The sequence below is a fragment of the Chelonia mydas genome, chromosome 24 (assembly GCF_015237465.2).
Source record: "Chelonia mydas isolate rCheMyd1 chromosome 24, rCheMyd1.pri.v2, whole genome shotgun sequence".
Classification (NCBI taxonomy): Eukaryota; Metazoa; Chordata; order Testudines; family Cheloniidae; genus Chelonia; species Chelonia mydas.
The window spans coordinates 974958-999955 of NC_051264.2; the positions used below are offsets into that span (position 1 = coordinate 974958).

Consider the following 24998-nt stretch of genomic DNA (forward strand, 5'->3'; position numbering starts at 1 on the left):
CCTGTTGGGGTGACAGACTGGTATCAAAGCCACTGTGCTCAATCAGGCTAACTTCTGTCATCGTCCCAGCCACTTCCCATGTCCTGAGAGCAGGGTGATAGAGGGGTAGGTCCGGAAGGGGCTGCAGGTGAGCCAGGTGCAGTGAATCCCATGGGCAGAGAAACCAGGAGGATTTTGCTAGTCACCCTGTAGTGACAGTCTCCCATGGCTGTGCTCCCCTCGTGGGACTTGGCAATGGCAGGCAAATGCGGGAGGGCTCTGAGGGGGGGCTCAGTGGTCTCTTCGCAGTGAAGATTTCAGCATGTTAACAGGCTATAGCCAAGCCTGTCCTGGAAGAACCATGTGTCTGGGCGTGAGCTGGGGTTTGCCTTTACTGATGACAAGCTTAGCTCCATCTCTTCTCCCTGTGCCGTGGCAGTCCCTAAGGATCCTCCTGCAGCTTTGCTCAGCCAGCACTCTTGATCCCCCTCTCTCCAGAGGGCCATGCCCTTGTCTCTGGGTGGGATACTAAGCCACCTGCCCAGTGAGTCAGCAGGACCCACTTAACCCTTTCCTAGCAGCGTTCACCCCTGCGTTCAGGGTGGAGTGCGACAGATGAACGCTGCCAGCCTCCTTCAGGGCTCCCTGGACGGCTCCATGCAGCTGGCACTGACAGAAGCTTCTGGGCATGTTTGTATTCTCTGCTTTGGGAAAGCTCCTCAGCTAACAGCCATTCCTGCTCTGACCAGCTGCCCGGCAGCGAAGGGCTAACGCTGTCCAGACAGCGGCTGAAACTGGCCATAATTGATGGCAGAACTGTTCCAGGAGTGACCCCTAATTGCAGTTAACCCTGGGTGTTCCTTGCACAGTTGACACTGACCTGCTCAGAACAAGGTTTCCCATTAGGCATCACCATGGCTTGTGCCATAGCAAGCTGCGGGCTGCATCGGCGCCTGGGATGTGAGGGCTCTGCCCTACGTCTGGCCAGCAGCCCAGTAGCCTCTTTTAGACAGCCACCAGGACCAGGTGCGCAACAGCAGCACAAGCTCCTGTGTGGTCAGAGGCATGGCTGTCTGCTGCTGGCACTGCCATTCCCAACTCCATGGGCCCCTTGGGCCAGGGGAAAGAACCCAGGAGCCCTGCTGTGATCAGGGGCAAAACCCCTTCCCGCCTCTTCTGCCCCTCCCACCCTTCCTGTGTCTCATGCTTCTAGACTGAGCTCTTCGGGGCAGGGCCTCTCAGGCCAGACTTCCCTGGACACACAAGTTCCAAGGGTTAACTACAGGCTGGTGGCACACAGATTGAATTAAACTGGGGTGGGGGATGGGTGGACAGTGTGTGTGAGGGGGCTGTGTACACTTCTTGTGGGGTAGCTTGCCTATGTCCACCCACAAAGCTGCACCAGTTTCACTAAATCAATTTAAACAGGTACAAGTTCATGTGTAAGCCAGTGATGGGCCAGAGTCCCCTGCCACTGGGCACTGCACAAATGCAGAACCAGAAGGCAGTCCTGCTCCAGACAGCGCTCAACCCGAGGCAGATGGGGGAGAACAAGGAAACAATGAGACCAGGCTGTGGTCTCTGCATAGCAGCCGCCTAGCCCTTGTCCAGGTGTCTGTAGGTCTGCGTATGCAGCACCTCGCACAATGGGGCCCTGATCCCGGCTACCCTACTGATACTTGGCTGTAAAGCCCCTCTGCCAGTCCCTCTTCTCTGACTGGTTGGACACCTTGGGCCAGACCTGGCATAAACCAGCACTGGGTTCAATGAAATGATGCTGATTTAAGCCAACTCGGGTTCTGGCCCTGCATGTAGGGGGAGGGGCTGGAACAGCAGCAGGCCACACTCAGCACTATACAGCAGCGGCTGCATTTCCCCTCCTGATATGGGGAGATATGGGATTCGGGGCTCTGGATCAGGCACTGGTCCATCTGGTGTGGTCTCCTGCCTTGGGTACAGCCCCAGCCCCCCTCCCTTTAGCCATTCCATTGTGCAGTTCTGTAGGTGCAGTGGGGATTCCTGCCTGACCCCTACAGGTGCTGAGTCTCCCTGAAGCCTGAGGCTGGGTCACTCTGTGTATGTAAATGTTCCGACTCGTTACTGACGTTCCATGCTCTTGAAAAGAACCAGCTAGGATGCAAAAACCACCAAGTCAGGGCAAATCTGTGGTACTAGCAAGTGAGGGATGAGTTTCCTCTTGCTCAGCTCTGCTAAGAGGCATCAGCTCTGTCCTGCAGCCCCCCTGCTCTCCCAGTCTTGGGGGTCTCCCACCCCCAGCACCCAAGTCCCAGCCTGCAGCCCCTTGCTATTCCAACCTTGAGTTCCCCCTGTCCCTGTAGCTGTGCCGATGCCCTTTAATCCCAAGCTGTGTGTACCATGACTGTGCATTTGGTAGCGAAGATGTCCTGGTTTGCCATGGTTCCATGTCTCCAGGAGAGACATTAGACCTGCACACCACAAGGTTTGTGGCAAACAGTCCAGGGAGGTTCTGGACTGCCCGGATGTCTGGGTACCTCTAAAGGGCTGGATGCCGCAGAGGTAGGTAGAGGCAGCAGTTCTGTGGCAGTGTCAGCTATAGCTACCTTGGCACAAGCTGTACTCTAGAGCCTGCCTATTAATAGCTTGTGTTTGGTCTCCAGCCCTCCTTTCGGCACCAGCTATTCTATCCAAACAATGGGGAGGCAAGTGCCAAGTTGTGAGGCTGACCACAATGCGTGGCCCTGCCGGGCTGCAGGAGAACAATGCTCCCTGTTCGCCAGGCTGCACCCAGAATATCGCTCCCGCTAGTTCCAACAGGTTATTTTTAGTACCAGTTTCCTCTTGTTTTGAAATGCTGGTGCGGAGGCAGAGCCCCAGGGGAGGATCTAAGAGGGAAGGGGGTGGGGATTTTCTATAGGCCACTGGGCTCTCTCCACTAGGCCACACTGCCTACCACTGGACCATGCTCTTCAGTGGCCCACGTGAAACAAGCTTGTGGTTTCAGGCCAGTGAACATCCTAAAAAGCATCACTGACTGGCTTCTCTGCTGACAGACATGGTAGCGATGGGGACTGGCCAGTTCCAAAGAGCGACCTGGGCACCTGCCACGCTGGGCTCATGTGCATTTTAATACAGCCAAAGACAGTGCGGTATAGCGTGGGTCCAAGAACGGAGGTCACATGTATAGCACTTACAGGGGCTGTAGGTTGGAAGGCAGTTACTCTCAGACTACAGAGCCTTGGTAGAAATCAGATGGGCAGAAACACTCCGTGCGATGCCACAGCTGGGTTAATGCGACCCTGGGCTGGATGACTGTGGAGAAGGGAGGTGGTCTGACTGGTAAACAGCATTAGTGAGGCCAGTGCCGGAATACTGTGTCCACGCATTGGAAAGCATGGTGACAGTTGGAAAGGGTCCAGGAGTCAAGGTCAGGAAAACCTGCCTCACTGCCAGACTGAGGAAGCTCAAGCTATTTCACTGAACAAAGCAAAGGTTAAGAGGTGACTTGATCATGATCTGCAGGCACTTACGGGAGTTGGGTGGGAGATGTCGGATGATAAATGGCTCCTTAATCCAGCCAAAGCAGAACATGGTCCAGGGGCTAGAAGTTGACGCCAGACACATTCAGACTAAAAATAAGGTGCAGTTTTTTTCACAGGAGGGTAATGAACCACCAGAACAGCCTGTCAAGGGCTGTGGGGTTTCCCTGTCACTGGGGGAGGTTTGCATGCCTTTCTACCAGACATGCTCCAGCTGGACCAGACGTTCTGAGCTGGATGCAGGAGTCATTGGGTGAGGTTCTCTGGCTTGGGCTATGCAGGGGGTTAGCCCAGATTATAAGGGTCCTTTCTGGCCTTGGACTCTGTCTGAGGCAGAACTCTCCTTCGGCTCTGGGCTGCTGCCTGCGTGGCAAGACTGAAGCACGCTGACCGGGGAAGCTGGCACTGCTGCCTGTGCTGTTCTGCCTGACGCATTAATAGAGGTTTGCCTCCCCGAGCTGGTGTCTTGTGCCTTTCCCCATTGTGACGAAGTGGGACTGTTCTTAATGTTCCCTCTAAATATTGTGGGGGTGCCTCAGTTTCCCCTATGCAGTTCTTAAGTATCTAGGGGGTGGGGTAAGGGTGTATGATCGTTGCAGAGCCCTAGAGGGCAGGTGTGTGCAGGGGTCTGGACACAGAGAACGGCCAACACCCTGTTTCCTGGCAACTGATGGCCTGGGCCCTTCCCCCCTGCAAGGTGAGAGCTAAAGGGTTGAAGACAAAGATCGGGTGACCTCCTGGCCCAGAGAAAGGGACAAAGAAGAGGAGGGGCTGGAGATAGTTTCAGTTTGGGGCTGGCTGGGGACAAGGAGTGAAGTGCAGACGTGGTTGTCTGGCTCAGTGTCCCACAAAATGGACTCAGCTGAGGGGTCCTGTTCTCTGTACTTGCAAGCTCTGTTTTAGACCATGTTCCTGTCATCTAATAAACCTCTGTTTTGCTGGCTAAGAGTCACGTCCGACTGTGGAGTTGTGGGGCAGGACTCTCTGGCTTCCCCAGGACCCTGCCTGGGTGGACTCGCGGTGGGAAGCACACGGAGGGGCAGAGGATGCTGAATGCTCTGAGGTCAGACCCAGGAAGGGGGAAGCTGTGTGAGCTTTTTGCCCTGGGGACAGTCTGCTCACAGAGAGGAGACTTCCCCAGAGTCCTGCCTGGCTTCGTAGGGAGCAGTTCCAGAGCATCGTGACAACTGGGGAGAGGAAACATGAAGAACAGTCCCACTTTGTCACATCCAGCACTGTCTGCATGAGGGTGGATGGCTGCATATATGCTACCGACCCTTTTGCTCATGAGCCACAGGGGATTTCTCTTAACAGTTTAGCACAGCCGCATGGGGTCAGCCGGGCTCTGATGGAGAAGGGCTTCCCTGCCTGAGTCTCTACCCTCCACCGCAGCCTGCCCACGGGAGCCAGCTTGGGAACTTTCCTGGGAAAGGAGAGGTGCTCCATGAGTAACTCTCCATGAGCAATCAACTATTGCTTTCTGCTCATCCCTCAGCAGCTCTGCCTGTCTGTATCTCTCCCATGGGCCTCTTTATCTCCTGGCACTTAGAACAATCCCACTAAATGCCCTGATTTCCTTTGGCTCTGCTGTCGGGTTTATGGGAATTCCCCTCCGGCAGCTGTAGAGAGATGCCAAGCAGCCCCATTAGCACCAGTGGCCCTAGCAGAGACATGCTCAGTGGGAAGGCAAAGGGAGATCCCCTACAGAGGTCCTTGCAGCAATGGGTCTGTCCTGGGCCTCTGCGGACAACCCCCTGGGTCCCTTTCCCTGGGTAGATTCTGCCCTGCTTAACCCTGGCTCTGCCCCCCTTTGCAACACTTTTGAGAGAGAGGAAGGAGGGTCTTCTGGCTAATGCCTCACGACTCAGGAAAGCTGGGTCTAGCAGGCTCCCCGGGTGGGTGTCCTGGGCCGGATGGCCTCTGCTTGACCCCCACAGGTAGGGTTAGATGATCTACAGAGCTCTGCTCCTGACATGCTGACCTTGCTGGGAAAGTCTGTGTGTTCCAGTTCCACCTCTACTAATGGGGAGAATAACCCTGCCTTTGTCGGGAGCTTGTCGGGGCTGTCTCCCTGTGTCTGCAGTATCCAGCACAATAGGGCCCCACCTTGGTTGCAGCGCCAGGTGTTACCTCAATGCAGCTAATGAGGGGCTAGTATCTGTCTGTGGGGTTCCTGACGCCAGCGGGGTCCCGGCTCTGGGACAGTTCCTTCTTGTTCTGCTGGTTGCCTTTGTTTTCCACCTTTAGTCTGTGTTGTGACTGTGAGCAAGCCTGGCTGGTAGAGGGCTGGAATTTGGGAGGGAGCACCCTGCAGCTGGGGTCTCCGAGCGCTGCTGCCCCTGTAAGCCCCGGACAGGAGTGCTCGACTACACCAGCCCTGTGCTTAGTAGAGCCAGGTGCTGCATGGGGCCCTCCCAGCAACTAGGACAGGTGAGCTTGTAATAGGAGGAACGAAGTGTTGTAAGCAAGGCACCCAGAAGCTTGGTTGTCTTGAGAGCGTTGAAGGATGTTGGCTCTGTCAGCTGGAGTGAAATAGGAGGCGGCTGAGCCATAAACACCTGCAGTGGTAGGAGGTCCTCAGGGGACAGCTGCTGGGAGGTGAGAAATGGGCGGCTGGCTGCGGTGTGGGGTTTGCAGAGGGGCTGGGGAGGTGGAGATGCTGTGAACACCTGGAGCCCCATCTGGGGGAGATTAGAGAAAAGCCAGACTCCAGCTCTCCCTGTTGCTGGGGGGGAAGGGGCAGGTTGCTTGGCACTGAAATTACACTGGGTTCTTATGTGCGCTGGGTGAGGCGAAGTCACTGGACAGCTGCAATAATAATCAGCACGCTTGCTGCTGGCCTTTGTCCCCCCATGGGAGGGGAACCAGCCCTCTGCTAACAACACAGACTCTACGCTGGGCCGCCAAGACCCAGCTCTTCCCGTCACTCCGTTGGCTGGAGCTGGCCAAGGTCAGTCACTGCCCAGCAGTGACGCCAGTTAGGAGCCCCAGGGCAGCCATCCAGGGCTGGGTGGGGGGAATGAGAGAGACAGGGCAGGGGTCTCTTCTCATGCAGCCACCATGAACACACGTGCCTCAGCCCTGTGGAGAGGAAAAGGAGGGAGTGGGTAGGAAGTGAGACAGCGAGGAGAGGAGGGGTGCGGCTGCCTGGCCTTTCCCTGGGGGAGTGCTGTTTGGAGGAGGGGTGGGAAGCCAGGCAGCAGAGACCTGGGGTCTGGAAGCAGCCACTTTGCTCATGGGCATCTAAGGGCTGGTTTAATTTACATTGCATTGATTAGCAGGAACATCTGATTAGACCATCTATTAGGATGCCATATTACAGAGCTAATGCTGAGACTCAGCAGATTGCTGGAATCCCCTGGCTGGCCGAGGGGAGACGTAATTACATCCAACAGCATTTGATTAAAAACCTCATTGAAAAAAGAGCTGCTCTTCCAGACCGCAAATTGATGCCAATAACATCACGCTCCCAGCTGCTGAGCCCCAGGGGGCGCAGGGACGTGGCTCCCCGGGGACCCCTTGGTCCAGTGGCTTCTCACATAGCCTGGCCTGCTTCCTGGCATGCAGAGGCATGGCTGGGCTTGTGGTGGTGGCCCTGAGGAACCTGGGTCAGATTCCTGTTCTGTAAGTCTCCTTGGTCCCCTGGGCCTCGGTTCTGGGATACAGCAGTGTGTGGCTGATGGGAGGCCACTGTGCTACTAGCCTGGATGGTGGGCCTGGTGTGTAGCAGTGGCTGCTGCGTGGGCTGCCCGAGGTCAGGCTCCATAGCCAGGTGGGGTGCTGGCACAGCTGTAAAGCCGGGATCGATAGTACTTCCCTCCCACTAGGGGGTGGGGCTTTGAGACACTAGGAACAGGGGGTGCTGGGCTGGGCAGTTCCCATCTCGCTGGCCTGTGCCACCTGCTTCAAAGGTGCAATGCCCTCCCACCCCCGCCAGTGATGGGGTAACCTGCCCCAAGGGGAGTTTCCTCCTGACCCCCAGTGAGAGGCTGGTTTGTGCCCTGAAGCAACAGGGCTGAGATCCCTGGATGAAGGCACGAGAGTGAGTCTACTATCGCTATTCTGTTGCTTGTGTGACTGAGATCAGCTGGGTCCTTGGCATCAGGAAGCTGCTAACCTTGGGGGCACAGTCTGTTCAGCCGGATTGGGGAACCACACACTGGGCCCCTATTCCCTGGGCCTTCCTGCCAGCATGGGGGCATGGAGTCAGCACCTTTCACCCTTGAGCTCGGGCATTCACATGCTGGTAGGTGTACAGCCTGCAGTGTTGTCATGCACCTTTATCCTCACAGCTCTGTGCAGGAGGGAAGGGATGTTCCCATTTTACAGTCTGGAAACTGAGTCACAGAACTGACTAACTGGTCCAGGGCCTCTGTGGTAGACCAGGGACTAGACCCCAGGCCAGTGTCCTACCCACTGCACTGGCTTTGCACTAACCTTTGCATCCTGTGCACCTGCAGTTCCGCCAGCAGCCCCTGCTGGGTGGATGTATGAGACAGGAAGGGTCTCCCGGCTCATGCAAGGACGCTCTGTTCCCACACCTTGTCATTCTCACTCTGAGGCTTCAACTTGGGGGGCCTTGGAGCTGTATCTTTTTTCCTCCCAATTGCAACAGCAAAAACAAGCCAAGAAGTGGTGGTTTGATGCGTCCTCCATGCTGATGGATTGTGTCATTACAGCGGGAAGTCTCAGGCTGTAAACACACGGCTGGGGGCCAGTAACTTGTGAGACTGCATCCAGTGCTCACATATAAACAGTACTGACTCTTCCCCAGGCACCAGGCTGCTGTCAGCACCAGCTGCCTGAACTCCATTAGGAGTGAATCCGCAGCAGGGGGTGGCTGTGTGGGGTGGGGCAATGGTCGGTCTGAGGGTGAGGGGCACCATTGGGGGGTGGAGTCAAGCTGGTGCAGTGAGAGACAGATGGGCCATCCCCAATGGCCTGTCCCAGCTCTGAGCCCCCATCGCATTACCTGCAGAGAACCTCCGATCTGGCTGCACAGTCCCCGTCCTGCTACTGGGCTGTCAGCTCAGCTCACCAGTTGCGCCCAGGCTGCTGCTTGTACCCCTCCTGCCACGGTGCCAGATGGGCTGGGTGCTGGGCTGCCGTGCACTGTCCCAAAGGAACGTGGCATTATCGCAGCGCCAAGGGGCGCAGACAAGCTGAGCTCCTGTGGCTGCCAGCTCTCTGAAGAGCAATATCTAATGGTCGGTGAAGGGAGGGTCAGTCTTAGGTTCTCGCCGCGGCCCGGAGGCAGTGTTGTCTAGTGGCTAGAATAGGGCACTGGGGATCAGGACTCCTGGGATCTGTTCCCAGCTGTCGATGACTTGCCATGTGGCTCTGGGTGAGGCACTTGGAGGGCCTGGGGCGGAAGGGGATGCAGAGGCACAGGTATGGTTTAGTATTCTCAGCTGGAGCACCCTGTGCTCAGCCTCCGCTCCCTGCTCTTCTCAGTTGGGTGGCCCATCACTGAGTGGGAGTGTGACCCCCAGATGGGAGAAGGGGGGTTGCTGTGCCGGCGCGCTTGGAGGAGCTGTACAGAGGGGGACAGTCATGGCTGAGGCTGTGGGGTGGGGCCAGACAGCAGGCGTCTCTGGGAAGCTGCCTGCAGTGGGTTGGGGGGGTAGGTAGAGCACATGCTGACGTTCCGGGCTCAGGAACAGGGGTGGGGTGGGCAGATGCCTCCACCTCACACCTTGCTCTGTGGTGATCCATGTGCCCGCAGTTTCCCCTGTGGCGATGGAGAAAGCAGAATGCCTCCAAGGCCCGTGCATTCCTGTCTGCCCTGGCCCATGGACCCAGTTCCCGTTATGTCTCAGTGGAGTGGGGATGGGGTGACCCCTTCCTGGCCCTCACTCCTCTAACGCTTTCTCCTTCCTTGTCCTACAGGAGTCCATGTTTTCTCTGGCCCTGAAATGCCTTATCAGCCTGTCCACCGTCATCCTGCTGGGCTTGATCATTGCCTACCACACACGGGAAGTGCAGGTAGGTCCCCTTTGGGGCGGGAGCTCCTCCAGAGGGGAGAATCCTGGGGAGAACCAGGCACCTTTCAAGGCACGTCTGCGTTCGTGGTGGTGATGAAGCCACGTGTGTGTGTTGGGGGACATAATGCTGAATGTCCCCCTTGGAGTGGATTTGCACCATCTGTGCTGGACACGGGTGACAGGGATGCTGCAGAGATCGCCACCCTGAGCCTCGTTTGAGAGTGCAGTGCAGGCCCCCTCCTGCAGCCGCTCAGTGCCGAGACGGGAAGGGACAGGGTCTCCGAAGAAACTCAGCCAGCCATGCTGGCTCATTCCCAGAGGACACCTGCAGCCTGTCTGGGTGCTATACAAGATGCACTAGCCCAGGGTCTCTGGAGTGGCGACTCCCTGCTCCAGCCTCCGCAGCCCGTCAGGAGCCCTGCTGCTGCTCTGTGGGAGGTAGAGGCCATGGAAAGCAGCTCTCCGACCTGGAATCCAAGAGCGGCATGATCCTTGAGCAGGAGCAGCAGGGTTCATGGTCCCAATCTCCGCGTGCAGCAGGGTTCATACCTCAGTGCCTGGAGTGGGGGGTTCACATGTCTGGCCACATAGCTGGCCTCATTGAACTGACAGGGCCAACTGCTGGTTGGCCCAGCCATTGGCTGGCTGTGTGACCGCCTGCAGGGGAAAATGTGTGTGAAGAGAGGTGATTGGAAAAGCAAACTTCCTCTACTGGGCGCCAGGCCAGGCCGTGAGTCGGCTGGGCTGGGAGGGAGCTTTGCTAGTGGAGGGGCTGGGAAGCCACCTTCTGCCTCAGCTGCTCTGGTTTAATGGTCCTTCCCACCAGGCTTCCCGGGAGAGTGACTGTATTCTCCGCTGTTTGATGCAGGGGGATGCCAAGGCTGCTCTAGCTGGGAGCTGTCCAGCTGCAAGTGGCTGGGCTGCCCTGCTCTCAGCCTTTCCTCCAGGCTGGCTGCGGTATCGCATACAGTGCTGCAGGAAGGTGAGGGACCCCTGTGCAGGGGAGAGCCGGGGTCCGAGTTCCACTGACCTGCGCCTGATTCCTTGCCAGGCTTAACTTCTACCTGAGCTGGTCTCGCGCCTTGCAGGGGGCTCAGGCTAACTCTGAATGGAGTAACCGTGAGCCTCGGGCAGAGCATGCGTCTGCACAGGCCGTGACATGGGGAGCCTCCGTTCTACGTGGCCAGCCTGGACTTCAAAGCACCATGTGGCCGTCAGGGAAGGGGCAGGGCTGGATCCTGTGCTGTACCCAGCAGGGGAGAGAGCAGCGAGAGGCCTCAATCCACCTTGGTGCCTCCCTGGCTGGTACTGACCTGCTGGCTGGTGTGTAAGTGAGAGCAGCCCTGGGGATGCAGGTGCCTAATGCCTGATCCAGTGGGAACCATGAGAGAGTAGCTCCCTTCCCCCATGCTGGAACCCCGTGCCCAGCCAGAGCCGGGAGTTAGATTGGTGCCTGCTCATTCCCTGGAGCAGCCCCAGAGGCCCGACGCTGAAACCTGCACATGGGCTGCTGTGTTTTGAGACACGTTTCTTAGGGAGTTAGTACCTGCCCACTCCAGAGCGGCGCTTTGCTGGAGAGACAGGGCAACGCTGCTGTTCCAGTCAGCATGGATCCGAGCACTTCCTCCATGCTGCAGGGCACAGGCTGCTCCTGCCTGAGAGTAGCTTCCCCTTTGCACCTCAGCCTCACCAGCAGGGATGCTGCCAAATGTGCTATGTGAGGGTCTGAACAGGCAGGCAATATCCCCTCCCCCCATCAGCAGGGTCTGCTGGAGCAGGAGTAAGTGGGCACTGCTGACTAGCAGGGGCTCATTACAGCATCTGGTGAAGGAAGATCTAGGGGGTGGGCTGAGCACACCTGAGGGAGGAACAGCCATGCCTGGGGAGAAGTTCTGAGATGAGCTATGTTACATTGATGTGGATTTCTTTGTTGATAAAACCATACCCAGGAAGGTCTGATCACACACTGCATTTGAGCGTTGTCCAGGAGCCTGGGTGGGAAAGGCGCTTGCTCCCAGGGGATGGGGGCTAAACTGGGGCTGGGTGAGGGAAGAGTTCATTCATCGCCTAGTCGCGTTTGTGCTGAGCGGGGCTCTGCCCAAAAGGGAGACGTTCTTGGGGCCATGTTTGGTAGTTGGGAAGGGCCTGCTGTGGGGCTCCCTGCCTACCACGATGCTCCTCCCCTTTCACAGGGGAGCCTCAACGCACACTAGCCCTAGACAGTGAGGGACAGATTGGGAGCAAACCAACGTCGTCATCCACAGTCTGTCCCAGCAGGCTCCAAACCTCCGCCAGTCCCCTAAAGCCCAGTTTAGCCCTGACCAGCTGGCCAGTCCAAAGCGGCTGATCTTGGTATGGAAGAGAACTACCCGTTTCAACCCCCAGTATTTGGCAGAGTTCTGCTTCCTGGCTCGAATGCTGTTCCTCCCCCAGGCCGTGCTGCCTGTGGTTACCAGTGTTAACTTTACCCCCCTTCTCTAGCGTTGCCTCTTGTGCCATGGTTTCAGGATTTAGCAGCCACAAAGCCCACACTGTGCATTGGTGATGGGGTTCTCCTGGGCTCTGGGGGTCATTTTTATGTTTCTTCACGGAAGACTTGGCCATGTTCAGCACAGTCAGGTCATAGCCTAACCAAGGCAGCTCCTAGGAGAGCAGAAAAGACTCTTCTGCAGCAAGGAGGCACTTTATGGAAATGTCTGATGGGAGAGGATGGGAGCCAAACGGAAAAGCGAAGACGGGGACTGGGAATAGACCCAAGCCTGAGCCAAGAGCCTGCAGCTCGGCCCGAATTTCTGTGGAACAAAATGCTCTGGGTGCAGGTGAATTTCTGGTTGTGCTTTGTATGAAGGGTCCGTTCCTAGAGTTCGCACAGGCTGGTAACTGGCTAATCAGGTCTTGTGCATTGTTCTAGAATCCCACAGGCCACCGGGCTGCTGAGAGCCCTCGGGAACTCCTGCTACTGATGGGCTTGTCCCCATTTCCAGCACTGCCGCTCCTGTCGGTAGCATCTCTTCATTGCTTATTAACCCTTTGTAAATGGAGCCTTCCCACACAGAGGGACCAAGCTCCCCTTGACCCGGGCTCGGGAACCTAGAGATTGCAGACCGGGTGGGATCAGAGGTCCATCCACACCAACGTACAGACTCTGACCCAGGCGCTGCAGATCCCTGATTTTTATTTGTAGTGTTATGTACCTTTGCCAGTGGCAGGAGCCCATGAGTGTCTGTAGAGGTGGTGCCAACTCAGGCCTCCTGCACTGGGAGCATCAGCAGTCCTTGCCCTTACCTTCCCTCCCTCCCTCATCTCTAGAGCTTTATTTCTCCCTCTCTAAGTGCTATTGTTTAAGATTTTGCCCCTGAGTGCAGCTGGAAGCAATCTCTTCAGAGGGAGCCAAGGGGGTTGTTCTGGGGCAAATCCAGGGGGAAGAGCCAGCAGCACAGCTACCTGCGAGAGGGGCTGGCAGTCTGCAATGCTCTGTGTGGGGAGAACCAAACCCCCGGGGCTCCAAAACCAAATGGTCAGAAGGGCAATGGAACCACTGAAGAGCAGCTGTGGGTCTCACGGGCTGCTCACAGCCTGAGCTAGCTGGCCCTCCTGGGGATGTGAGAGGAAGCCTGCGTTCTGGCTAGGGACTCTCCCGCCTTGCAGTGAAGATGATAGTCCTCTAGTGCCTTCCCACGTTTCCTCCCTGTGTGTGCAGGGACAGACAAGCTCTCCCACAATTCACCAGGAAAATCAGAGCTGCTCAAAACCCCAGGGGAGATGCCCCCAGAAGTCCTAGCATCACAGCTGGGGGAGTGCAGCACCAGGGGGCACATGGTAACTTGGTACAGCTTTGCAGAGTGGCTGCTCACACCCAAACTGAGCTAACCTGGGCACTCAGACCAGGTGCCAATCACCTGGGCTAGCCCTTCCTCAGGCTGCATGTCACAGGGAGCTTCTCTGTGGGGGACCATCAATGCTGCTCCATGTCCCAGGCCCACGGCAGTCAGAGGCGCTGCCCAGTTCCTAGGCCTCCAATGCAGCTTGTCAGATCCTTTAGTATTAGAACTGGTCCAGCTGGCAGTTTTGCGTCTCTTCCCCCCCTCCCCACACCAGCTTTGCAATCACCCACTGCCAAGCACACCGAGAACTCCTGATAGGTGCAACATTTGTCACGAAGTGTAAAAGCTGCTGCCCTGAGGGAACAGTTTGTTTTCCTCACTGCACAGGCTGCATGTGAAGAATGTTTGGCCACTTCTAGCTGAGGCTAGATAAGACGCTTGATTTCTCGCAGCACTCTCAAGAACCCACGTTGTACTGTCATGAAAAACGCCCAGGGTCCCCTCGGGCTCTGGCAGTAGAAGGCGTCTGGGCAATGCACTCCACCAGAGGGACTGGCAAATGAGCGGTTGCTGACCTTTCCTCTAGCTGAACATTTCAAAATAAATATTTGGGAGAGCTCTGGCCTTTGCAGAAATAATCTCCCCCGAGGCTGCGTTGTCAATGCAAGCTTCTCCCTACGCCTGCTTGTCCTCTCTTGTGAGAGGTTCACAAAGTCCACCCCTTGAGCTTCACAGGTCTGATCTACCTCTGATTGAAAGCAAAGGCAAAATTCCCATTTATTTCTGAATCAAGGCCTTGGATTCAAGAGCCTAATGTTTGGCACCCACACGCCTATCTTTGGCCCTAGCATCTCCAGGTGGCATTGTCATATTTGCCCAGCAAAGACTCAGCAACTTTCAGTGGGGTTAGTCATAAATGCAAAGCAACCCAACGAGAACAGCCCCAGCAAGACCAATCCAAGTTCCGTCTGCAGCAATGCGTGCTTTGTGTGGCACTCGGAGAGGAGAAGCAGGAAGCCAGAGACAGTGCTTGTCCTCCACAGCATGGAGTGGAGAAGCTGTGAAGGGAGAAGAATCTCTGCTACTGAGGGGTCAGAACAACCTGTACGAACAGCAGAGAGGGGCCAGGGGAAAAGATCTTCCACAAAGAGCACCTGGAGGAAACCCACGCCTGACCTAGCAGCTGACTCCTGTTAATAAAACACTCTGCCAGCATACGGACTTTCCTGCTCAATGTCTGTCACTGCTGTAAGTCCTTCGCGACCAAGGCTTAGATATGGGGCTTGAAGGGCAGGGGAGCAAGCCTGGATCCCTGCATGCAGCTGAGGGCCATGTTCCAAGCACTAGTAGCTAATGCACCAGAAGCACCAACTGTAATCCTTGTCCATCTCCTTGTAACTCTCTCCTGCGGGTGCTGGGTCCTTACAGGTCCAGCCAGCAGCGGAGAAGCATGCGGTTTGGCTGATTGGTCGGTTGTACTGATTGAGCTCTCTGAGTTGATGTACTTAGCTGAACAAAGAGCCGGTTCAGGGGTGACTTGATCCCCATCTGAAGATCTACCTGGGAACAAATATTAAATCAGAGGCTTGTCCATCTAGCAGAGGAAGGTCTAACCGGAGCCAATGGCTGGGAGTTGAAGCTAGACAAATTCAGACTGAAAATTAAGTGTAAATATTTAACTGTGAGGGGAATTAACCATTGGAACAACTGACCCAGGGTAGTGCTGTGTTCTCCATCACTGCCAACTTTTAAATGACGAGTGGCTGGTTTTCTATCAGCTCTGCTCTAGGGTTCACTTGGGGGCAGTGCCGGAGGTCAGACAAGATGATCACACTGGTCTCATCTGGTCTTGGGATCTCTGAATTTCCCCAGTCAGTGTCTTCCGATCAGCCACAAACAAGAACATGTAAACCTAAGTGACAAATGTTCCTGTCTGGAGTGTAAAATCTGCCACTACAAGGAAGCAATTTCTTTCCTTGCTGTGCAGCAAAATGCAAAAAATCCTCTCTAAACAGCTCCCAGCCAGTCCTAGCCTCAAAGAGGAACAGAGTATCTGCAGTTTCCCAAACATACAGCAAATTTAGGCTGAATAAAGAGCCAGATGGAGTTAGGGCGTGTTTTCTGAGCATTAACTTCTAGGTGTGAGAGCTGAATTGAGATGTCATGCTGGTCTCTAGCTGCCTGTACATTTTACTAATAACTGACAGGAATTGATTTAGTCCCATCCATTGAGGCTGAGTCCCCAAGCTGCCCAAATTCACATGAAAGTTACCACATCCCCTAAGTGTTCTTGAAAAGCTCAGCCCCCCGCGTTTCCCAGTCCCTTTGCAATGGGCTGGTGCTCCAATAGCGATGCTGTCTGGAGAACCCTAGCAGGATGGCACGAGCCGCTACAGGGCTGAGAAAAGCTTTGCCCATGCACCAAAGCAGAGAGAGGCTGCCCCTTGCTGGTCTCTCCGCAGGGCACTTGGCAATTGCTTCCCAGATGGAGGATTTTTTTCCTCCCTCAGGAAAGGCTTTCCAGCTGGAAGCCTGGGTTTCAGTATTGGTCTTTGCTCACCTCAGCCTGGATCTGCAGTCAGGAAGTTCAGTGTGAGGTTTGGGACTGAGATGCAGATAAGACGGTGTGATTTGGTGGATAAAGTCTGGGTCTAGGAGCCAAGCCCTTCAGAGTTCTAATGTAATGCCTGTGGACTGTTCTGTGTTTGTACAGTGCCTGGCTCAGTGGACTTCCAGCTAACAAACAGAATTAATCGTCCGCCTCCTAGCTCTGGCAGAGACTCACTGTGGTGCCTTTGTCGACTCTGGATCCATTGTGCCTGTTGGGAAATGGGGATTACCCCTCTTGCCCTCCCCTGGGCTGGGGAGCAGGAATGTTCTTGCAGCGCTTTGGTGACGAAAAGCTTGAGCTCCATGCAAAGTCGTATCCACCTTGTTCCTACCAAGAGATGCCATCCCAGGCTGCCTCAGAGTTTTCAGTCTCCTTCCCAGTGTAGAGGGCTTTGTTCTCAGTGCCCCAGGCAGCAGACTGGTGGCACTTTCCTTCGGAGAGCCTTTGGTTTGACTGGGCAGATCAGCTCCCTAAGCGGAGTCATGGCTTTGAGGCATTCCTGAAGGCTGTAGCCCAGGCCGGTGGAAGTTCCCTGTTGCAATGGTGTCACGGAGTCCCTGGGCGGGCGATGCTCTGGAACTGCTCCCTATGAAGCCAGTCAGGACTCTGCTGAGGTCTCCTCTCTGTGAGCAGACTGTCTGCAGAGCAAAAAGCTCACACGGCTTCCACCTTCCTGGGTCTGACCTCGGAGCATTCAGCGTCCTCTACCCCTCTGTGCGCTTCCCACAGCGAGTCTGCCTAGGCGGGGCTCCTGGGGAAGCCAGAGGGCCCTGCACCCCAACTGCACAGTCAGACAGGATTCTCAGCCAGCCAGTAAAACAGAAGGTTTATTAGATGACAGGAACATGGTCTAACACAGAGCTTGTAGGTACAGAGAACAGGACCCCTCAGCCGGGTCCATTTTGGGGGGCAGTGAGCCAGACAACCCCATCTGCACTTCACTCCTTGTCCCCAGCCAGCCCCAAACTGACTCCCCCTCCAGCCCCTCCTCCTCTGGGCTTTGTCCCTTTCCCGGCCAGGAGGGCACCGGATTCCTTTGTTCTCCAACCCTTTAGCTCTCACCTTGCAGGGGGGAAGGGCCCAGGCCATCAGTTGCCAGGAGACAGAGTGTCGGCCATTTATGTACACTGGCCCTTTGCTCTGCCACAATTACACGCCCTTATCCCACCACCTAGAGACTTAAGAAATGCATAGGGGAAACTGAGGCACCCCTACAGTATTCAGAGGACACAGTAAAAACAGTCCCACTTCGTCACAAATGGGTGGAACAAGCAAGAGCTGTTAGCAATGCCATATCAATAGGCTAATTCCTATGTCTTAGCCCCTGGTGCAGTGCTGGAGCAATGCCAGAGCTGAGTCCCAGGCTTTAACAGCTCAGGGGGCTTCTCACAGTGGCAGGTCAGGCTGCATGGAAGTGGGCCTGACTCTGATGTAAGGTTAGCAACTTTACACTATTGGCCCATGGAACCTGTATCCTGCCTGCAGCATCCAACAGGAGATGCTCAGGAGAAAGCACCGAAAGCGTCAGCAGTTACAGGCCCCAAAGGTGCAAGGCTGCAGATGGAAGAACGTTCCTGCCTCATGGCAATGGTGTCCAGTGGACGTTCTGATCGTTCTTCCCCCTCTTAGCCTGCGTCACTGGGCACGCCGGGCCATGCACTGTCCAGCCTGCTCCAGCCGCTGGCGGTCTATGCGACCAGGCGAGGGGGAGACCTCAGGCCGCCGTGCTGCAACACCGAATAGTGTTAAATGCCCTGCCCTTCCATGGTGCGCCCTGGCTCTTCTGGTGTTGAGGGGGGCTGAATGCTTTCACTGAATGGGACTTTTGTTCCCTGGGATAACGGAGAGCACAGGCCTGTGGCCATGGTGTGTCTGCTCCGAAGATCCTGCCTCATCAGAGCCCTGTGTGATGCCTGGGGAGTCTGCTCTACTCCCGCCATTGTCCATTACCTTGGGTTTATCCCAGTTACATTCATGCTGTCCCACGGCGCCTGGCATGCCGGACAGCACCGGGAACTTCTCTCGCTCTCCCTAGCGTCTGCAGCTGACTTGCACAGTTACCTTGACCTGACGCAGGAGGGGCAAGGCCGAGATATCTTCCTCCTGAGGATTTATAGGTTCAACTGGCAAGAAAACCAGATAAAAAGCAGCTGCTCGGGCTCCTGGTTTCATTTCTCATGGTCTGGCTTTAATGACATACGTGGTGCAATTTATGGGGCCGCCCTGCCCAGGTGGCAGTTCTCTTCCACTGAGCGACAGCAGCCCCCAGCCTGGGCGAGTCTGACCAGGGGTGATGGCTGCTCCTGCTTGGAATGGGATGCTGTGCTGGAGCCAAGCTCTGAAAGGGAGTCTGTCACTATCCGGAAGTGTGAAGCCCAGCAGGGAGAAATCCTCTAGCTGCCCCCATGTGAGCTGTATGCTCACTCACAATCTGTGTGAGAACAGACATAGACCTGCTCCCATTGCAACCACCAGCAGCTTTGCCACTGATTTCTGTGGGAGCAGGCCCAGGCCCTGTGTGAGGCTGGGGCCCGATGTTCCAGAGAGCCCAGCGCTGGGCTCCTCCCAACCTAGCCCTCAGCCCTGCTGAAGCACTGCTGATCCACCAGACCTGGCCAGTGGAGGCGCTCTGGGAGAGGGCCTGCAGCTCTCTCCCCATCACTGTGGGGATGCAAGCAGGCTGGATAACTACCACCCCCCTGCCTTGGGCATTGTTTCTCCGTGGTCCTCAGTCCCAGCTTTGCAGCCTGGTCCAAACCAGGAGCTCAGGCTGCGTTCACAGACTCAAATCTGCCCTGGGCTGCCCGTTCCTACTCATTTGCTCGCACTCGACTGACACTCATACCTGGGCCCAGCTGCCAAGACCTCCCCAGGCACCAGGCCTTGCCTTTCACTGCGGACACTGATAATTGCATCTGCAGCCCCGACAGCTGCTGGGGCCTCTTCGGATCCTGCTTCATGCACTTCAGCACAGAGCGAGTTTGATGGGCAGTGAGTGCCACTCAATCAGTGCTTTGCAGCTGGATCCCTGGGCGTGCCTGCCTGAGGTGCACCCATCAGGAGATGCCAGGCGGCTGGAGAGGTTGGGCTAGTGTGCAGAACATGGTAAAAAGTTCTCTGTGCTGCAAGGGTACAAAGGACATTGCCTTAGCAAAGTGGACCATGAGGGAGTTGTGGCAACAGCTTAAGGAGATTAATGCAAATGCCAGTGGCACATGGAGTTACAGGAGGGATGTTCCTCCCGAAAGCTTCCTGTGGATGCTAATCCAAGGGCCCCTGCTTTTCTCTCTGATTAAGGTCATTTGTCTGGAACGTGCCTCTCCTCACATCCCCATCTAGCAGTTCTTCCTTTCAGGGGCATACGATCATCTCGGAAGGGCCTGGGATCCCTGCTTGGCCTGCCCAGGATGGATCGCACCATACCACAAATCTTAGAGCTTGGCTTGGAAATTACAAATCTGTGGGATGATGATGTGAATCAGTGCCTCTCCCGTTGGCTCTGAAACAAAATCAGGACATTGTGTAGGGTCCAAAACAACCCCCCTTCCTGGTGGTTAGTCACTAGTAAAAAACTGAATCGTACCATAAAGCTCAGCTCAGACCTTCTCCGAGGCCTAGCTGCTCCTGAAGATCCTCCCTTTGGACTGCCCAGCCCACACCCTAGATCCTCCCTCTTTAATGCGCTACTCCCAAATCTCCTCTTGTCACCTCCCCTTACATCAGGGAATCAGCAGACCGCACTTAACCCTTGCCCAGCACCTGCCAATAGGGTGGGGCCTCTCATGCAAACACCACCAGCTTGGTACACACCCTGTTATCATTCATTATGATTTATGTCGATTGTACATAACACTTTTTACAGAATGCATCAGCAAAGAGGACTCCGTCCTGGACTGTCAGAGACACAATGCATCCCCAACTGCCCCTCCACCCTGCCAGCTGGAGGGACTCCCTCCCTGCCTACATTATTGTCTCTCCATGCCTGTCTCCTCCCACACTCAGCTTTCTCGCTCCCACCAGCTTCCCTCTTCTCGGTGATGGTTTCGCTGTACGAATAATACCGTCTTATTTTGCTGTGAGGCCGTGACCCATGGTAAACTATATGCTCAGCTGCCTCTTTATTTTAGTAAGCAATTCTCCACTCCCTGCCCCAGGAGTCAGTTTGGTCCTTTCCCCTCTCTCCAGGGTGAGTGACTTTAACCCCTTCACTGCTGCAGGTCAGGTCGCTGGCTCCCAGCAGGGAGTTTCCGGCTTAGTTGAAGTGGGACAGGGCTGGAGGATTAATTGGCAGTCCAGGCAGTTTGGGATGCTGCACAGTTAGCAAACATCTGTAAGTGGCTTATGCAGGAGATCAGACTAGATGATCTAATGGTCCTTATACTCTCTGAAGCTACAAGGCCGATGGCATGGCAGCCCAAGGGGAAAGAGAAGTGGCTTGTGAATACAGCACTAGACTGGAGTGGGCAGAGCTGGCTTCAGCTCCTGGCACTGGTGAAGCCTCCTGTCACGCTGGTCCAGGCCCTTAAGCTGCAACTTTCAACCCTCTATGCACATCCTAGTCTTAATCTGGCCTGGTCCTTGATCTCCCAGATGTAGAATGGCAGCCATCACATTTACTTTCTCTTACCCTCTGTCTTGTGTATTCAAACTGTGAGCTCCTGGGGCAGGGTCTCTCTCGCTGTGTGTACATACAGCACTGAGCACTCTGGGGCCCTGAGCTCAGCTACAGCCTAGTGACACCGTTGTAATGCAAATACGACACCTGAGGGGCTTTGCTATCCTGGTGAAAGCAGATCCTGCCAGGAGCCTGCAGAGTGTTCCAGGGCCTGGGGTTAAGCCACCGTCGCCCCTCCCCGGCTCTGCCCGGGGGCAGTGCCCCCAGCAGTGGGGGACAGATGACTGGGAGCTGCACTCTAGCAGGATGGTGCTGAATGGGCTGCCCCCCTTCCAGCCCCAACTGTTGGTCAGTTGGTTTGCGTGTGTGAGGCCAGGCGTGATATATTACAGCACTCCCCTAGCCTGGTCGGTTTGGACTGAGCTGTCCATATCCATTTGCAGAGCGGCTGCTGGGCATGCTGCTCCCATGTGTGATTGCTTGAAAGATTGAGAGAGCTTCATTTGTCTGTGTCTGTTACCTGTCAGTAAAGACCAGGCCATTCTGAGGGAGGGGTGGGGGGGGGGGAGGAAGCACTGGCACTGTGGGAAATGAGAGGGAAGGAAGCACCTGACCCTGGTGGAACTGGGCAGTGGAAAGCTCTAAGGCCCAGTTAGAATGAGAATGTGGGTGGGGCTGTTGCTGAGACATTCCTGCTCCCTGTCACAGACTGACACTACTGTCCTACTGGGCGCGGACTGCACAATGATATTCCCCTTGGAGACAAGATGGGCTCTCACCGGCTGGAGAAGCACTGAGCTGCCACCCTGTAACCATGCGTGGGGAGGGTCCTGGTAGATAAACTCTGAATTGGTAGGTAGCCGAGCCACGAGGGCTTAGCTCACGTTCCCGGTGAGGATGTCTTCAAAGCTACGGGGAGTATCTGGGCCAGATTTTCAGCGGGTGTAAATGGGTGGTGCTTCATTGGCTTAGATGGTTATACTGATTTACACCATCCAGGGGGCCTGTGCCACATCCAGCATTTTAGGGATAGGCCAGCTCCTGTAGCCATGACAAGGCCTCAGTGCACATGCAGCCCCTGGACCTGCTGATAGTGTGTGACTGCCGAGTGCTTACCTGGCCCTGAAGGGCTGTTGCACCCTGCCCACCATGGGGGCTCTAGCCGGTTGGGGGGCAGCACACCTATGCTCTCAGGCCTCTTCTGTCCTGGGGCTCGGCTCAGCTCCCCTGGTGCAACGGGCTTTGCCTGTCTGCACCCACAGCCAGACTGGGGGTGAAGGTGGCTTCAGTGAGGCAGCCACAGCCAGACACCGGATCAAGTGCTCCCTCTCTCTCGAGAGGCCGGGGGATTGAATTGAGCCCCTGCCCTGTCAGCTTGTATAACAGGGTTAGGGGAGCCCAGCTCAGGCCCTGCGGCTTCGTTCAGCATCACTGACGGCCACCCCCAGGAAGGGCCTAGCAGCCAGAGACTAACTGCAGGAGCCCAGGGCAGTGCACCAGCACTCGCCCGGAATCCCTCAGCGGAACACTGTGAGGAAGGCTCCAGCTGCAGCCGATCAGAGGCTGAATTTTCCTTGTACCCTTTAAGTCAGCTTTGGAGTATAAGACAGCTGGGGGAGGAAGGGGAGCTTAAGCATGAATGAACACCTAATGGGAGGAGATGAACGAGGACAGATGATTATTCTCTGAGAAAGATTTGGAGCCCCTCCTCCAGCCCATGGGTGACCTGCCTGTAGCTGTGCTGCCCGCAGGCATGGATGGGGTAGGCTCGGAGACACCTTAGGGAACTTGGGAGTACTTGACTCTGGTTTCAGGGCCGTTTGCTGCTCCACTCCTATGAAGTTAACAAAATGAGGGTGAGCGGCTTCCTGAGCAGTGAGTATCTCCCACCACCACAGCACCCAGCCACCACCACTGGCCATGAGGAAAAGAACAGGCAAAGCCAAGAGGTGAGGGTTTCCCCATCTCCTGTGCCGGACTGAGCCTGTCGCTCACGAGGGGCTCAGAGCAGGGGGAGCAGATGAGGATACTGGCTGTGGGTGCTGCAGGTTGCTTCCTGAGAGACAGGACCTTCCCCAAGGCCCCGAGCTGGCTCCCTTGCAGTTTGGATCCGATGGAATCCCTCCTTCCATCAGGAGAGTTGGCCTGGTGCCTGTGACCTTTGCAGACAAGGGAACCTGGCCTTGCCTTAGGAGAGGCTGACGTCAAGTGTTACTGACGTTCCAGTAACAGTGAGAGGCCCCAGCCACATGGGCCAGGTCCTGCAGAGAGCTGGGGTGAGACCATCTCTGCCTCCCCTCTTGCCATCAGTGTGACCTCCGTGCCCTCAGTGCAGACCTGGTGGTGCAGGTGAGAGGACCGGGTCGCGCTCTTGCTCTCTGTTGTTGGACTTCTCTGAGCAGAGCGGAGGGGGGGGGGGGCAGCTTTAAGGCTGAAGGCAGCTGCTGGGGAGATTAGGCTGTCCACAGCTGCTTGTTCTGTTTAGTCACATGAAGCTGCTTCACCTCCCACTACCTCCGGTAAAAGGTAGGCTGAACGTCGGCCTGGCTGGGCCAGCGGTTCCAGGGGGTGCACCTTTCCAACATGGGGAGGGAGGGGCTGAGCCAGGCCTCAGCCAAACAACCTCCAGGGCATGGGCACAGGTTGGCTGAGGACTGGGATATAGGCACGTCCCTTCTCTATTAGAGGGTCTGAAAACCAACTAGGCAGGGACCCATTTCTTTTCCAAATTCAAGCCAGTTCTGTGGAAGAAGTTGCACTGAATGGAGGGGCCTGATGCTGCATCTCTTGAGACGGTGTCATCAGGGAATCCTGGCTGGCTGGTAGCTCAAGGCAGGCTATCTGCCTGTTCTGTCTGACTTTGAGGTCACATGGGGTGAAGCTTGTCTGCTGCTCCCTCCCCCAGCCCCCATGTAGGGATGCCCAGTGCAGGAAGCAGATGTGCACTGATTTCCAAGAGCAAAGATGAGATCCTGTCCTCTCCTACAGGGATTGGGGTTTCTCGCTCTCAGCTAATGGCTTGCAGGCTGAGAATGCTAATGAACCAATTATCTCACTCTTAAGGTCCGAGCGATCCGTTCTTGAGCAGAACGGGCTGCCAGCTGATCCAGAACCTGACCTGTAACAGAGGCGTTTGGGGGAGAGAAAAGTAGGGCCCCCTTTCCCTCCCCCGACAATGTAGGGTGCAATGTGTAGAATACATAAATGGCAGTGCTGAGCATCTCTTATCCAGTGTGGGCTCTGTGCTACCCGAGGAGCAGGCACTGGCCAAGGCCAGCTGAGGTGCTCGTTGTGGGCAGCTTCTCCTAGTACGATTACTAACGCTTGGAACAAACATAACAATTTCCCCTCTCCCTATGTTGGATGCACATTAGCCACGTAAGCATCATGGCTCCCCAGGAGATGGGTAACCCATTTTACAGATAGGGAAAGTGAGGCAGAGAGCATGGCGGGGACTTGCCCAAACTTCTTTTCACCCCAGGTTCCAAGTGCCATGGGTGCTGCCACTGCTTTGGCTGCAGCGTGGGCCCAGCTCTGTAGAGCATTTGCGGTCAGTGTTTGTGACAAAGTGGGACTGTTCTTAATGTTTCCTCTGAATATTGTGGGGGTGCCTCAGTTTCCCCTAGGCAGTTCTTAAGTATCTAGGGGGTGGGGTAAGGGTGTATGATCATTGCAGAGCCCTAGAGGGCAGGTGTGTGCAGGGGTCTGGACACAGAGAATGGCCGACACCCTGTTTCCTGGCAACAGATGGCCTGGGCCCTTCCCCCCTGCAAGGTGAGAGCTAAAGGGTTGGAGAACAAAGGAATCAGGTGACCACCTGGCCTGGGAAAGGGACAAAGCCCAGAGGAGGAGGGGCTGGAGGGAGTTTCAGTTTGGGGCTGGCTGGGGACATGGAGTGAAGGGCAGACGTGGTTGTCTGGCTCACTGCCCCCCCCCCCCCCCCCCCCCAAAATGGACCCAGCTGAGGGGTCCTGTTCTCTGCACCTGCAAGCTCTGTTTTAGACCATGTTCCTGTCATCTAATAAACCTCTGTTTTACTGGCTGGCTGAGAGTCAAGTCTGACTGCGAAGTTGGGGTGCAGGACCCTCTGGCTTCCCCAGGACCCCGCCTGAGCGGACTCGCTGTGGGAAGCGCACGGAGGGGCAGAGGATGCTGAATGCTCTGAGGTCAGACCCAGGGAGGTGGAAGCTGTGTGTCCTGAAGACAGGCTGCTCACAGAAAGGAGACTTCCCCAGAGTCCTGACTGGCTTCGTAGGGAGCAGGTCCAGAGCATCGCCCGGGGACTCCGTGACAGTGTTATTCTGGCAGGCTGCCAACGTTGCCTGAGGAACGCAAGTGAGAAAAGGATAATGGTGACTTTTTAAAGAGTTTATAACTTGGCCTAAGCTGAATGGAATTGCCTGGCACTAGCAAAAGGCAGGGCGCCAGTGTCAAGGCTTTGTCCCTGCCGAAGTTCAAAGGCCTGCT

The 24998-nt window shown here is 55.9% G+C and overlaps 1 protein-coding gene and 1 long non-coding RNA gene across 10 annotated transcripts in view; one reads left to right on the forward strand and one right to left on the reverse strand.

Annotated features, from left to right (window-relative positions):
* Positions 1-24998, forward strand: part of KCNN3 (potassium calcium-activated channel subfamily N member 3) — a 79246-nt gene that overhangs the window by 7812 nt on the left and 46436 nt on the right. For 7 of the 8 annotated variants that reach the window (XR_006287319.1, XR_005223048.2, XR_006287318.1 and 4 more), the window contains exon 2: positions 9387-9482. Coding sequence is in view for 4 of the 8 variants with exons in the window: in XM_043535136.1 (XP_043391071.1) it covers positions 9387-9482 (96 nt within the window). In the remaining 4 variants the exon portion in view is untranslated. Of the gene's footprint in view, positions 1-9386; positions 9483-24998 lie in introns of those variants that run through there. The other variant, XM_037883396.2, reaches the window with a different exon arrangement.
* LOC114021300 overlaps positions 24726-24998 on the reverse strand; it is a 67539-nt gene continuing 67266 nt past the window's right edge. For both annotated transcript variants that reach the window (XR_003565917.3, XR_005223049.2), the window contains one exon: positions 24726-24853. This is a non-coding gene — a long non-coding RNA (uncharacterized LOC114021300). The remainder of the gene's footprint in view (positions 24854-24998) is intronic.